Source organism: Zymoseptoria tritici, chromosome 5, assembly GCF_000219625.1.
Source record: "Zymoseptoria tritici IPO323 chromosome 5, whole genome shotgun sequence".
NCBI lineage: Eukaryota > Fungi > Ascomycota > Dothideomycetes > Mycosphaerellales > Mycosphaerellaceae > Zymoseptoria > Zymoseptoria tritici.
In genome coordinates this window covers 2,005,620-2,021,230 of record NC_018214.1, presented here as the reverse complement: position 1 = coordinate 2,021,230, position 15,611 = coordinate 2,005,620, and the positions used below count along the sequence as shown (strand labels likewise).

Sequence of the window (15,611 nt, the reverse complement as noted above, 5' to 3'; positions counted from 1 at the left end):
CTGCGAGGACATCTTCTTACCTGTCCGATGTATGGGCACAAATCCTGCGGTTTTGGTTCAAAGAGAAGCAGAACGGAAGAACATCAACCTGGAACCGAGGACAGAGGGGACTCCGCTAGCGGGTGAAAATGTCGCCTTAGTAAGCAGGGCTGGAGTGTTGTCCTTTACATTCAACTTTCCTACGGCATCACGATAGTTGGGTTTCGTGAAGTTCTCACTCGTCGTGTGTGGAACAGCAGCCTGTCGTCGGCTCAGAGAGTGTCCCATCGCGACCACTGCCGAAGGTGTGATCTGCCGGACATGCTCGATGTGGTGAATGGCTGCCAACGAGTGTCGGAATCACTTACTTGCTTGATGGACGCTTGAATTGACTGAGCCTGACGGCGTTCATGGCAACGGGCATGTCAATGTACAAGTCGGTGACCATGGCATGCTGATAGAACGTACAGGGAACTCATCTGTGCGACTATCAGTACGTTCGGATATAAGTTACATGTACGGCTAATCAGACGTCCAGTCAAGGCTCCCCTGCACGGCTCGTGGGCAGGCTAGATGCAATATTGGTTCGCGAATTGATTTCTCGGACTTCGCCTGCTCTCCTCGTCGATGCATTAGCTTCCAATCTACAACCAATTCGCTCCACTACCATCATCCCGCCCACCATCCTCATCCTCAAACTCCGAATCCCACTCCACCTCACTACTAGCCTCGCTCGTTCCGCGCCCAGCAGACCCGTCCCCAACTCCCACAACAGTAATCATCTTCTTCAACCCCTCCCTCCTCTTCGCCGCTTTGCCTTCGCGAAAGTTCTCCATAACCTTCGTGCCGAGTCCATTGATCGAAGTCAGATTTATCAGCCCCGGGAACGAATCCTCGTGCCTATCCGACAAGGTCTCCATTCTCTCAGCCAACGGTCTCGTCGGCGCGGAGATGGAAATGCTCGCACGCGAACGCTGAGCACGAGACTTGGCGGCTTCCCAAGTCGCCTTCGCAGAGCCCGTCCAGCCAGAAGAAGGTAAATTCTTGACTGGGCTGGGAAGGAGATGTGGCGATCCTGGAGCGGCGATCGGACTGGCGGTGGATGTGGTTGAAGTGTCCGACAGTTTAGAGGTCTTGCGTACGTGCTTCGTCACTCCGTTCATTGCGCGTTGGAAGAGAGGCGTCTTGGTTTGGCTGGCCTGGGTGGACGTTTCGCTGATGTTGCGTCGGTGGTCGTACTTTGAGTTACCTCTCACTGAGGAAGAAGCGGATGGCCGTGAGCTCGAATTGTCGAGGCTCTGGTCGATAGTCGGTAGCGCAGGTCTCTCAGATCTAGGGTCTCGCCTTCTCATATCCGAGCCGTCGATTTTCCTCCTCTGCTCGGTCTGCCGTCCTTGGCCGACTGGTGGCGATATTGGGATCATACCAGTCGTGCTTCCTTTACTGTCTCTTCCTGTGCCAATAGATTGCAGAGACTCCATCGACAATCGCAGCGGGAACCCGCTCGACTTGCCCGAGCTGAAGCTTTCCTGACTCCCTGCCGCATTGGGCCTCCACTGCGAAAGAAGGCTGCCTCCTGCACTGCTCTCCTGTCGCGGATGTGCTTGAGCTTTGCTTTGGAAGAGCGGCTGTGGAACCATCTTCATATGCTGCCGCACCTCGTCATCGTTCTCGACCGTGGAGGACATCGTGGTAAAACTTCGTGGAGCCGAGGGTCGACGATCGTACTGAGCCAGGAAGAAGTCGTATCCAGCGGTATCGTTGGACGCTTCGCTTGGCGCCTTCTCGGCTTTGTCGTAGGGATACATGTCATGTACGAATAACTTCGGTGGCGAAACGGAGAGGTCGTCGCCCCGTCGACTCCTTTCCCGTGGTCTCCCGCGTTCTTCCTCGTCCGAACGTCTTGGTCTCACTCCTGCAGGAACTTTGAGTGTCACCCTCTCATGCGAGTCTTGCGGTGGCAGCATTTCCCTCGAAGGCCCTGTGCCGACATGAAAGCTACTCTTCAAGACATCGTATGTACCGTCAGATCGCTCGCTGTTCCGAGATGCTGATAATCTCCGGCTGTTCTCCGCGAACGCTTGTCCGTTGACAGTAGAGACAGGCAGTGGTGGTGGTGGTGGCGGTGGCGGGCCGCCGAGGCCGAGCATGTCCAGACTATCTAGTCTTGAATGTCTCTCTGTTCTTCTTGCATTTTGAGCTCTCAACTCCTCAGGCAGCAAATGCACTGCACCAGGTGCCTTTGCGTCTCGTTTTGCTTTGGAGATCGACATTAGTCTCGCTTTGGTCCGAGGCGTCGATTTCGCGGGCGACGGTACCTGCGGTCCTAAAACCATGGTATTATTCAGTGCAAGAGGAGTAGGCTCTGGGCGAAGGTCGCCGTTAGACGATGACGGCGAAATGAGGAGTGGCGCGAATGGACGTGGCTCGAGGAACTTCGTATTGTCTACTGGCGGGAGGTCTCGAAGCTTGTAGGGATTGTCATCATGATCTTTCGGTCTGAGTGGTGGTAGAGGATCAACGTCGAAATCCGGGTCTTGGAAAGGATAGGAGGTGGGAAGCCATTGACTCTGCGTCCGGCTGTAAACGCTTGACGATCGTTTCTTGGTCGCACGGGTTCCATCCTGCGATGGACCGAGAGAAGGTGGCGATGCAAGTGGCGTGGGCGGAAGAGGCTTATTCGGATTGATCGAACGGGTCTGTTTTATGAAATCCTGGAACGACGTCGTGTTATGACCAGGACTGTATTGCTCCAGTCCGCTCAGCGATGAGGACGAAGAAGCTGCGGAGTGTGAAGTGTATGGGTGAGCATATGCGTCCTGAGGTCGTAACGAGGAGGAAGAAGAAGACCCGGCGTTGCGAAGAGGTGGCCGCTTCAGTGCTGCAATGGGCTGAGGACTGGACATGTTCCACCCTTAGGTTTGTCCGTTGAGTCAAGGTGTGTCCTTCAGAGACCAACCTTAAGATGTCGGGTGGAAATCACCATATGGACAAAGAAGAGCTCGGGCCGCGGTCATTGAAGATGTTGTATGCGTCGTCAGCCAGACAATGAATCGCCGCGGCTTGCGTGACAAAGAAAATGTAGCACGTTGTCGCCGAACTTGGTTGAGGGGCTCCCGTTACACATACTGTATTGGACTTTGCCTTTCATTGGTGGTCGCAGGAAGAAGCTGATGATCTCAAAGACGATCGACTCGAAGATGCCGGCATTTCGAGTTCTCTCTGTCGTCCACTCCATGCATGGCCGCATGACCCCAGGAGCCTGGCCATATACTCCATGGAAAATCAGAGCCCAAGCATGACAAATAGTGTCCGCGAGGTACCAGCTGATTCTTGCAGCTCTTTTGTAGCTGACAGCAAGATCCAACACAGCCCCACGAGATCGTGGCCCCCCAGCATATGGCCACCATAGATCGATCACTATGCTTCAGCCGCTTTCCAAAACCTTCTTTGCATTATCAACCACTTTCTTGACCTCCGCCGCGCCCTTCTCCACCGCTTTCTCCATGAGCGTTCCCGCCTTTTTCAGATCATCCGGCCTCGCAGCCTTTCCAACTTGCATTGCACGCAGTTTCTTCTGCTGCTTGCCCCTTGCATCCCGGACGGCTGTGCTTGCTTTCTCGCCTGCTTTCGCTGCTTCTGCAACAACAGCTTTCCGAGATTCCGCGGTGGGTGGGGGGATTTGGAGAAGTAGTAGGAGCGGGTTGGGGCCCGTGGGATCGGGTTGGGGCGTGAGCGAGAGGTTGGAAGATTGTATCGCTGTAGAGATTGGTTTTACATGCTGTATAGGCGGTCAGCATCATGCCGTACAGCAAGCTTATACGGAAAGGGGGCGCACATCTTTCTCTCCTGCTAGGACATGCACCGTTCGGCCCTTCGGTATGACCTGAGCCACATCACTCAACTTCACCGTCTGATTCGAAGCCTTGTCCGGCTGAACTCGAAGGTTCTCTAGAGTTTCCGGATTGAAGCGTCCTCCGGCACGAAGCTTTGAAAGATCATTCTTGAGCTTCTCGATCGTAGCAGCGATGTCGGATTCGAGGTTGGTGAGATCGAAGGGGTCATCGGTAGGGGCGGAGCTAGACGACGGTTGCTTCTCTTCCTTTGATGGCTTGCCACCCTTCTTGAGGAGATGAGGTGTCGTTGAGAAGGCTCGAGTGCTTGATTGCGGTATCGCTGACCCGCATAGCTGTGAGCTATGTTTGCAGGAGCTTGCCAATGTGCTTTGGCTGGTACTTTGTCCCGTCAGTAATCCATCGGATCGAAGGGAGAGATCGAGAACTGACATGAACCGATATCTGGCTGACAGAGCCGGTCTGACAGCTGTTTCCGCACGCGCGATGGCGCATCGAATATTCATCTTGCAATGAGTCGTCGGACGTCTTCACTTTCATCATGTGCGGGAAGGAGCTATAGTTCTATAGGTTCGGCTTTAAATTGCTTAGCGCGGGCTGGCTGCCGCTTCTCCAGACCTCGCGTGTGCTCTTGCGCAAACCATCTCACAAACATCCACCTGTACAAAAGCCTCATCCTCGCACGCCAACACTCTACCGATCAACGACGCTCGACGCCTCTTACTCATCGCTGTCACTTCACCGAAACTGAATAGGACGCGCCAGTCCTCGTCAAAATGGCAACCATGGATCCCAAGCAGCTCCACGAAGTCGCAAAGCAGATCGCAAAGGCCGCAGACTCCGGCGACCCTCCCAGCTCCCTCTTGAACATTCTTGCGCCACTCGAGACCTTCAAAGCGACCGAGGACCTCCTGCGACAGTCGAAAATCGGCGTGGCCGTCACAAAATTACGACAGAACAAGGATCCCAAAGTGAGCGAGACAGCGACTCGGCTGGTGAACAGGTGGAAGCAAGAGGTGCAGTCGAAGAAGAAGCGGCCAGATAGCAGTCCCGCACCAGCAAATAAGGCTCTCAATGGGGCGGCCAACGGACGGAGTAGCGGTACAAGCAGTCCGGCGCCGAATGGCTCCAAATCAGAGGTGAAGAAAGAGCCAGCATCTGTGCCGAGACAGAGTAAGGTCGATCCGGAGAAGCGCAACACAGGAGCGGACGGTGTAGACCACAAGATCACTGGCGACGCGGTGCGCGACGGATGTCTGAAGCTGATGTACGACGGCATCGCGTTCATGTCTAAGGAGTCGCCCGACGCAGTGCTCACTGTAGCGCGGAAAGTGGAAGTTGCGGCGTTCGAGCACTTCAAGCGGGAGACGAATGCCGAGTACAAGACGAAGATGCGAAGCTTGTTCCAGAACCTCAAGATGAGGAGCAACACGTTACTGCGAAAGAATGTCTTTAGCGAGGAGATTCCGCCGGAGAAGTTCGGTAAGCTTCGGATGGCGGGTGGAAGGCCTGACATTTGTCATACTGACAGTCCACAGTGGCAATGACCTCTGAGGAACTCAAGTCCGCTGAGAAGCGTGCAGAAGATGCCCTGATCGAGAAGGAGAACATGAACAAGTCCATGACACCAAAGGAGGCCAAGGCCATCTCAACAACGTACGTCTTTGCTGACCTCGATCCGACCCTGCACTTTCTGCTCGTCTCTCGAACGGCAGATGGTGCAGGGTCTTCTTTGCGTTTAAAGATAATGATGCTGACCTTCTGCAGCATGACCTGCGGCAAATGCAAGGGCAGCGCCGTGTCCTACTCACAAGCTCAAACCCGATCCGCCGACGAACCGCTCACGACATTCTGCGAGTGCACTCTCTGCGGCAACAGGTGGAAGTGTTAGCGCTACCCGACAACCTCTACACGACCGAGATGATTGAAAGACTGACGTTGCTTGACTTTATTGCAGTTTCCTAGGCTCGGTTCGATTCGATTTCCTTCGGTTCGATGTTCAACGTACGTTTCCCCCGACCGAGACACACGAGTGGCGCTTTGTTGTTTTCCCTCCTGTTACGATATACTACCCCGCGAGCGATGTTCCGAACTTGTTTCCCGATACCTTGACCCCGAGCGAGCGAGACCGTGCTTGCGAACGATCCGACCAACGTTGATACTGCGCCTTCTTGAGCCGCTCGAGGTGATGAGGAATGCAGATTTCGGGCCTTTCGGGGATTACTGGTACTTGAGGAGGACTAGGCGCGAGGATGCAGACTTCAGCTCTTTCTGCTTCTTAAATGTGTAATGAAGCTACGAGCTAATTTGAATTCGAACATTCAAGTCGATCGGGTTTCACGTCTGTAAGTATCGGGTTCGTTATTATCTCTCTTTCAATTCGCCGTAAAGACTTGACAGTGCTTGAAATTTCTCACCCAACTCGCAAGTGACATTACATCTGGCGAGTGATTCCGCACGAGCCACGGGTCGCAGCTCGCAGACCTGCTGGTTTGGGATTGAGACGGCAACATAACAAAGCGGGGCGTGATCGTCTTGCTAACATCAGCTATGATTTCACCTCACTTCCTATCGGCGACACTCCGGTTGTCGCCGTGTGGCTCACCCCGGCGGTTGGGAGCGCTATTGTTTCAGCCTCCAAACTTGCTCAGCGTTCGCCATGTTTTTCGCGCTCGACACCAACCAAGACTGGTCCACGCTCGCACAGCGATAACACATTGACATGGCGACAGACAAAGATAAGCTGGCGATGCTGTCGGAGATGCAGTTCTGCAGCGTGACAAGCGACTTCACTATCATCGCGGACGGCCTGATCTGGAAGGTGCACCGTTTCGTCCTTGCCATGCATTCGGACGTGCTTAAGGCAATGTGCTCGGGAGATTTCAAGGTGAGCATCACGATCGCTTCCGACCTCAGGACTCGTGCTAACATGCCTGGTAGGAAGCGACGGAAATGACGCTCGACTGGTCCGAATACCACGAGGATGTCATCACGGCCTTCGTCGAATACATGTATAATTTCAACTACGATGCCAAAGACTACGAGTCTGCATTCTCCTCTACGCCCGCAATCCACGTCCACCTCGCGGTATTGGCCGACAAGTACAACATCCCGCTGCTCCAGAATCTTGCAGTCACGAAAGTCAAAGCGACGCTGGAGCACAAGTGCAAGCCAAAAGACTTCGCGGAGGCAGCTGCACTGTCGTTTGACTTTGGGTCTCCGACGGAGAATATCAAGAGTGTGATCGTGGACATGATCGTCAACGACCAATCTCCCACCATGAGCGGTGAATTGGAAGCTACGATGCTCGACTATCCAGAACTTTCTCTTCGAGTTACCAAGGCGCTGCGCACTAAGTCTCTCGGCAACGCAGTCCCTGCTGCAACAACTCAGAGGATACGTTGCTGCTGCGACTGCGGCCGTATCTTCTCTTATGTCTTCTCGGACAATACCGCATTCGTGAGCTGCCATGGTTGCGGTGCCTGTCGTTCTCGTGCAGGGTGGGAGCGATCCTCCATCATACAGGATTCTGATGATGGCTGGTGAACGGCTAGGGCATGAAGTGGACTTCATCTCAGCCGCATCATTGCTGTGGCAGGCACGACTTTGATGACTGAAGGCGTACGAGATGTGAAATTCGTGGATGTTGGCATCGTCTCCGATCGAAAGGCTACCTGTAAGTACAGCTCTCTCACAGTTGCCATCGAGGCGGCGGGTACTCCAAATATCATCATGCAGCCATCACAATCTCCCAAGTCATCTCCCTGTCAGTCTGACATGTGCGCGCGCTTGTTCGAATGTATGCGACTGGCAGTCACAGCTTCTGATCAGCGGTTTATGGTCGTCGATACGCTCGCTTGTGACTGGCTGCTGAAAACATCGTGGCAGTCGACCTATTCGTGAACACCAATTACTACCCACTCCACTTCACCGTCAGACCCAAATTAGGCTTGGCTGTCTTCACCTCAGCTGTGCTTGATTGACAGCTCTGTTCCGTCTAAAGCCACACCATTGTCAGACTCTAGCCATGGATCTGGACCAGGACGCGCGAGACACTCTTCGGGCTCGATTTGCGGAATATTACGACGACGACACCTACTCCGACTTCATCATCAAATGTGACTCCACAGAATGGAAAGTCCACAGATTTGTCATGTCCATCCATTCCGACGTCCTGAAGAAATGCTGCCAGAGTGCCTTTAAAGTGAGTGGACAGTCAGAATCGTGGTGGTGCTGCTGCTGACGCCTTTTCAGGAAGCGCAAGAAGGCATTCTTGATCTATCGGAGCATGCTGTCGAAGAGGTCGAGGCTCTGGTCTACTTTCTGTACCATTGGGAGTATAAACTGGCGGACGACACAAGCATCTTCGAGGACCTTTGCTTTCACATCGACATGGCACTACTCGCCGACAAGTACTTGGTCACAGGACTAGTGACGGTTGCAAAAGAGCTCTTCGAGTTCTGCCTCTCCGATCTGGAAGACGACGAAGAGCTTGCCGAATTAGCGTTGAAAGCCTACGATAGCCCGGACATTATTGCAGACATGCGCAGCAACATCGTCAACGCGGTAGTGGAGGAGAAAAAGATGGAGTCAAAGGAAGTGCTGCAGGCGATGCGTACTCAAGGCGAGTTTGCCACTGACATTGCCTTGGCGATGTCAAAGAAAGCTGAGAGGTCTGAGAGGTCCACGAGATCGCATGATGGATGGGGCGCATGGGACTAAGTTTGCCCAGCGCCGCGCCGATTGAAGCTGAAGCAGCGAGCGCACGCTGCCGGCGCATGAGAATGAGATACGGCGGCAGCTCTTCACATCATCTTGACGGACCAGAGATGCGCCAGCGGGGCTCGAGAATGGAAGACCTGCACGAGGAGATTTGCGTGGCTTGCATACATCGGAGGATACCTCAATTCCACTTTAGCTCCATCACATCGCACGACTCCCGGATGCACCTTCCTTCTCGAGCACATATGCCTCTGGTCACACTTCACCTTGTAAGGTACAATGTCTGGAAGTTGCGCAGAATGTCTCACGTGGCAGGCTGCTGGAAGACAGGATCAACCTGAAGACTTCTCATGTGGCTTCCATTCGCTTCACTCCAAAGCGCATCCTCGCTCAGTAACCCCAAAGCCTCATCAAGACTCCCAAGACTTCCAACTTTTGATCAACAACCACCGCATCTCATCCTCCAGTGGCAGCCGGTACATCATGGCGTCTTTGGACGACGAAGAAAGCAGGAGCGCCTTCCGCGAGCGTTTTGCGAAGTACTACGACAACGACAGGCTTTCCGACTTCACAATTTCCTGCGGAGTGCGCACGTGGAAGGTACACAAATTCGTGTTATCTGTCCATTCTGATGTGCTTGAGGCGTCTTGCAGTGGCGAGTTCAAGGTATGTAGCTTCTGCGTTTGTACGAAGTCGACTAACACAACTTTAAGGAGGCAAAGGACGGCATCCTCGACTTGTCGGAATACAGCATCACGGAAGTCGAAAACTTCATCTACTACCTCTATAACTGGACATACAACATCATAGGCTGGGGCAGCACCACCTACCTCGAAGATCTCCTGCTCCACGTCGACATGGTGATTATGGGGGACAAGTATCTTGTTCCCGGTCTCGTTGCGCTCGCAGAACGGAAGTTCTCTGAGAGCCTGGACGAGCTTTTCGAGGAAGAGAAGTATGCAGTACTCGCCGAAGTAGCACTGAAGGCATACAACAGCCCACATGCAACCACGAAGATGCGGAGCCACCTTGTTAATGCTGTCATTGAGCTCGACCCGGGACAGTTTTCAGGCGAAGCAATATTACAGACGATGCGCCTTCAGGCCGAGTTTGCGGCAGACATCTTTCTCGCAATGCAAAAGAAGCTGAGGGAGGCAGAAGCAAAGGCAACGAGAGCAGGAGCACGACACTGAAGTCCCGGATCGGCGATTGACTGATTCACCACTTCGCCGGAGCGCTTCGATCTCAGGTACCGAGGCCTGGCCGGGTGGGAGAGAGGACAATCTACCGGTGCAGTGCGAGACTCGGACATTCCAGAGGCCGGGAGAGCCACCAGTCTTGCGGCTTCCGTACTCAGGTACGTGGCCCATTTGCGACAAAGATAATTCAGACAGCGGTCGATGCTAATTTGGCTCAAGAGCCTCAGCACTGTGATTTATCGTTTCTACTCCCGAGATGAAATCAGATGGGGCTCCGTAGTTGCAAAAGACTTCAAGTAGAATTCTGCGACGAACCATTCCGGAAATTCTCATGTGAAATTCATTCACTTCACCCCCGACACGCATCCAAATCGGGTCTAGCTCCTTCCAGCTTCGCGGTCTCCCTGGCTTCTTTCTCCGTCGCCGAACTTTCCACACAACATCCACTCCGCCGACTCTCCCTGGCCGCACAGCAATGGACATGACAGATACCAAAGCCGGGCTGTGCGATCAGTTCTCGAGCTACCACAACAGTGATCTTTTCTCCGACTTTACTGTCAAGTGTGGTGAGATCAAATGGAAAGTGCACAAGTTCGTGCTTGCGGTGCACTCAGATGTGTTAAAGAAGTGCTGCCATGGCACATTCAAGGTTAGATATTGAAGGAGAACGGATTCTTCTCCCGGTGCTTACCGTGCTGATCGCAGCAACAGGAGTCCAGCGAAGGCGTTCTCGACCTGTCCGAGCATGAGGAGATACATGTCGAGTCCCTCGTGCACTACCTCTACCACTTCAGCTACGACTATGTCCTGCCGAACGCCAATCCAGACAAACACCTCGGGGAAGGCTCTTTCCACATCGACATGGCAATCATTGCGGACAAATACTTCATCACCGGATTGAACGCCCTCGCAAATGCAAAGTTTGCAGACGACATTGCTCCCTTTGTACAAGACGATGAAACTCTCGCCCCTCTAGCGACTAAGGCTTTCGAGGTCCCACAAGCAGTGAGCTTGTTAGCCTGGCACGCTATTAGCATAGCTGGCATTAGCATCTTGTTAGCATAAATAGCATAGCTCTTAGTGTTATTAGCTAGCATTAGCAGTGTTGTTTATACTATGCTACTGCTATTAAGATGCTATAGTATAGGGCTATAGGGGTGTTATTACACTATATAATAGCAGACTCTACAACCTCTATATCGAGTCTATAATAGTATAGTTATCTAGTTATCTAACAACACTATTGTTCTATCTATTACTATATTCTCGCTATTTAGAGCTAAGCTAGTAACCGATAAGATTACGCTCTGTTTATTAAACCCTCGCTTTAATATAGAGCTTAAGAAGGACACCTTCCTTATTAATAATATTAAATATACTCGATACTTAGCCCTCGTTAAGACTAGCAAGAGCCGTAAGCTAACATTATCTATCTAGAAGGCTAGTAAGGCGTTAATAAGCTCTAAGGACTCGAGGAGGTACTTCTACTATTACTAGTATAAGAAGTCTAGCTACGAGCAGGTGTTACTATACTATTATAATAGTAATAGCTTATTACTTAATTATCTATATAATAAGCACCGGCTTAACTAAGTAACTAGCGAGGCAGTTGTTAGAGTATTAGCTATTAAGACGTCCTTTATAGAAGGTGTAGTATATTAATAGCTTACTAAGTAGTATGCCCTTACTAAATTTAAGGACCTTCTTATATGCTAGATAGTGTATTACTATATTGCCTTTAGGATAGTCGAGAATAAGTACTTCCGCGACCTTATTAAGTTCCTTAGCTCTTTAATAGGTAGACTATTACCTCGAGCGGCATCGACGATTCGGCGGTAGATTATAGAGGCATACGAGATCGAGAAGTAGTTAGTTTAGAGCGAGCTAAGAAGCGTAGTTAGTAGTGTTTACCTATCCTTTAATAGCTAGACGTCGCTAAACAACTACTCGATCCTTAGCGTATTCGCTTACTTTATCGATAGTAGAGGCGTATAGTAGTAGCGATTGTTAGCGTTTAGAAGGACCTATAGTGCGAAGTTAGCTCTTAACGAGGCGGCCGCTCTAATAGAGGTTATTAAGGAATATAGCTTAGATAAGAAGGGACGACTCGGATACTTTATATACGATAACATCGGTACTAACGACGCCCTCGTCGACCTTATTCTAAAGGAGCTACACCCTAACTAGTTAGTAGCAAAGAGGGCATTACGTAGACTACGCTATCTCGGCTATATTACAAATCTCTATACGCGTACGTTATTACTCGGTAAGGGAGCTAGTAAGGCGTTAGCTACGCTAGAAGCAAAGGTCTAGAAGGGCGCGGTAGACGTAGTAGAGTTATTCTAGACTAACAGAGGCGCGGTTAGCATACTATATAACAATATAAGGTTTATTCGAGGCTTACTGTAGAGGCTAGAGCGATTCGCAATAATAGTTATTAGTAGAGTTTTAGCGTAATTCGATAAGCTAAAGGTAAGTTTTAAAGTAGGTCTATACTAACTAATTTCCGAATTTATAATTAGTCCCCGCACGCGGCCCGCGTAAGGGACTTTCTGCTACCGCGCTCCCGTAACCCCTTAATCTTCGACCTTATTTCTTATTTCTTATACCTTCTTTAATATCTTACTAACTACCTTCTTAGCTTATTTAGGATAACGACACGCGATAGAACTCTACCTACTATATAATTAGAAGAGTATTAGAGCTAAAAGAGAGGCTTAAGAAGTTTATAAAGGGCTAGCTAAAGGAATATAAGCAAGAGAGTGCATTAATAATAAACCGGCTAAAGGCGTAATACTAGATATAACTCGATAAGATCTACGACGCTCTAGCTACCTTTAAGGTCGGCACTATAGACTTTTAGGGCAATTAGCAGTATCTCTTTAACTAATATCCGACTATTAGCTTTATCCTCGACACTATTAACCGATTTAAAGTCTAATTCGCCGAGGACGTAGCTACGGATCCGACGTTTAAATATATCTCGGAATGCTACGACTACTTATAGAAGAAGGCTAAGAAGTACTATACTAAGTGTAATAATACGCCTATCCTCTACGCCGCCGTCTACCTTAATCTACTCTATAAGAAGTAATAGTTTAACAGCTATTAGACTTAGCTATCTTAAGCTAGATAGTCTAATACCGTTTATATATAAGTAATAGAGATTTAGAGTAAATATAAGGGTATAGCTATACCTTCTTTAGCCGCTCTACGAGCATCTACTCTGGCCGCTAAAGAGTCTGTTTATAACCTTCTACGTAACTATAAGAGGCTTAAGACTTCTTATAGATCTAATAATAGTGTTATTAATAAGATAGCTAAATACCTTAGCTCTAATCTATTACTAGACCCTTAATATATTAGCGGTATCTACAATAAGGCATTACTAGCCTTTAATTACTTGTAATACTAGTATTAACGCCGGAAGCAATAGCTAAACCTCTCGCGAATAGTATTCGACTACCTCTTAATCCCTTTAATAAGCGACAACCCTAAGCGTTTATTTAGTAGTAATAGGGATATAATTACTTATAGACGTTTATAGCTCGGCGGCAACATTATTAAGGCTTGTACGTTCCTACGTAGTATCTATAGCCTACTACTAAAGCTATCTACAACTAGTAGAGTACTAATACCGGCATTCGACGACGAGGACGTTGTTGCTTCTTACCTTACTAATAACATAATGTAAGAACAGTCCTTCTAGTAGTCGTTCTTAACGGCTATAGAGGCTAATTTATAGTAGAGCAATTAATAATATATTTATAAAGCCTATAGCTACTTAATTTATCTACTAGCCTTACTACTATAAACAACACTACTACTATAAACAATACCTTCTAGTAACAGCTAGCATACCTTATTCGGACTAGTATACTATTAGTATGCTAGTCTATACTAATAGCTAGCACTAGTAAGGGGGGTTATGCTATACTATACTAGGCTAATAAGCTTACTGCCTATAAGCTACTAGTTTAGCCCGCAAACTCCTTATTAATAGTATCGTTAGGAACCGGACTCTAGGGGATAACCTAAGAGGAAGCGTAGTAAGTACTATACGCGATAACGGGGAGTTTGCGGTCGACGTTGCGCTTATACTATAGAGTAGTATCCCTAACATACGCTTAAGTATCGAGCAGATTATAAGATTACTTAAAGCGGCAGATTACGCTAGGCGAGTTACTTAAAGAAGGCGCAATAATCGCACTAGATAGTACTAGATTAGAATTAGCACCCGATAGAGCTTAAGACCTTAGAAGGATATAGAGTTATTATAGCTTACGTACGCTAGCGCATCGTTAGCGTTTTGCCTTCTAAGTATAAGCTACCGACTTCTAGTAAGTAGTAAAGTATATAGAAGCATGCCTCCTAATTTCTTTTAACTACATAAATAAGTGTAGATTTATAAGACCGCGGTAGGTTCTTTCGCTAGTTAACGATAGGGCGAAGTAGTACTAGCCTTTACTTTTATATAACTTCGAGATAATTTTACTTATATTTACCCGAGCTTCCGAATAAAGTTTAGCTTCCTATATTCCCGTTCTATGCCTCTTTCGAGGTTGCTTACCTTTAACTTACTACACTTCGAATACGTAGTAAGCTTATTAGCCTAGCACGCTATTAGTATAGCTAGCATTAGCATCTTGTTAGCATAAATAGTATAGCTCTTAGTGTTATTAGCTAGTATTAGTAGTGTTATTTATACTATACTACTGCTATTAAGATACTATAGTATAGGGCTGTAGGGGTGTTATTATACTATATAATAGTAGACTCTATAACCTCTATATCGAGTCTATAATAGTATAGTTATCTAGTTATCTAACAACATTATTGTTCTATCTATTACTATGTTCTTGCTATTTAGAGCTAAGCTAGTAACCGATAAGATTACGCTCTGTTTATTAAACCCTTGCTTTAATATAGAGCTTAAGAAGGACACCTTCCTTATTAATAGTGTTAAATACACTCGATACTTAGCCCTTATTAAGACTAGTAAGAGCCGTAAGCTAATATTATCTATCTAGAAGGCTAGTAAGGCGTTAATAAGCTTTAAGGACTCGAGGAGGTACTTCTACTATTACTAGTATAAGAAGTCTAGCTACGAGTAGGTATTACTATACTATTATAATAGTAACAGCTTATTACTTAATTATCTATATAATAAGCACTAGCTTAACTAAGTAACTAGCGAGGCAGTTATTAGAGCATTAGCTGTTAAGACGTCCTTTGTAGAAGGTATAGTATATTAATAGCTTACTAAGTAGTATACCCTTACTAAATTTAAGGACCTCCTCGTGCGCTAGATAGTATACTACTATATTGCCTTTAGGATAGTCGAGAATAAGTACTTCCGCGACCTTATTAAGTTCCTTAGCTCTTTAATAGGTAGACTATTACCTCGAGCGGCATCGACGATTCGGCGGTAGATTATAGAGGCATACGAGATCGAGAAGTAGTTAGTTTAGAGCGAGCTAAGAAGCGTAGTTAGTAGTGTTTACCTATCCTTTAATAGCTAGACGTCGCTAAACAACTACTCGATCCTTAGCGTATTCGCTTACTTTATCGATAGTAGAGGCGTATAGTAGTAGCGATTGTTAGCGTTTAGAAGGACCTATAGTGCGAAGTTAGCTCTTAACGAGGCGGCCGCTCTAATAGAGGTTATTAAGGAATATAGCTTAGATAAGAAGGGACGACTCGGATACTTTATATACGATAACATCGGTACTAACGACGCCCTCGTCGACCTTATTCTAAAGGAGCTACACCCTAACTAGTTAGTAGCAAAGAGGGCATTACGTAGACTACGCTATCTCGGCTATATTACAAATCTCTATACGCGTACGTTATTACT

General features: G+C 48.4%; 2 protein-coding genes across 2 annotated transcripts; one reads left to right on the top strand and one right to left on the bottom strand.

Annotated features, from left to right (window-relative positions):
- Nucleotides 1-3,406: 3,406 nt before the first annotated feature.
- On the bottom strand, nucleotides 3,407-4,267 carry MYCGRDRAFT_72478 (uncharacterized protein; the record flags this gene model as incomplete). The annotated part of the gene is made up of 2 exons (XM_003852253.1): nucleotides 3,407-3,760; nucleotides 3,818-4,267. 2 exons carry the CDS (start codon nucleotides 4,265-4,267, stop codon nucleotides 3,407-3,409), a joined length of 804 nt encoding a protein of 267 aa, XP_003852301.1.
- A 219-nt stretch (nucleotides 4,268-4,486) lies between these two features.
- On the top strand, nucleotides 4,487-5,718 carry MYCGRDRAFT_59339 (uncharacterized protein; the record flags this gene model as incomplete). The annotated part of the gene is made up of 3 exons (XM_003852459.1): nucleotides 4,487-5,315; nucleotides 5,372-5,489; nucleotides 5,601-5,718. Coding segments are annotated over 3 exons (942 nt in total), but the record flags the coding sequence as incomplete, so codon positions are not given.
- Nucleotides 5,719-15,611: the final 9,893 nt, after the last annotated feature.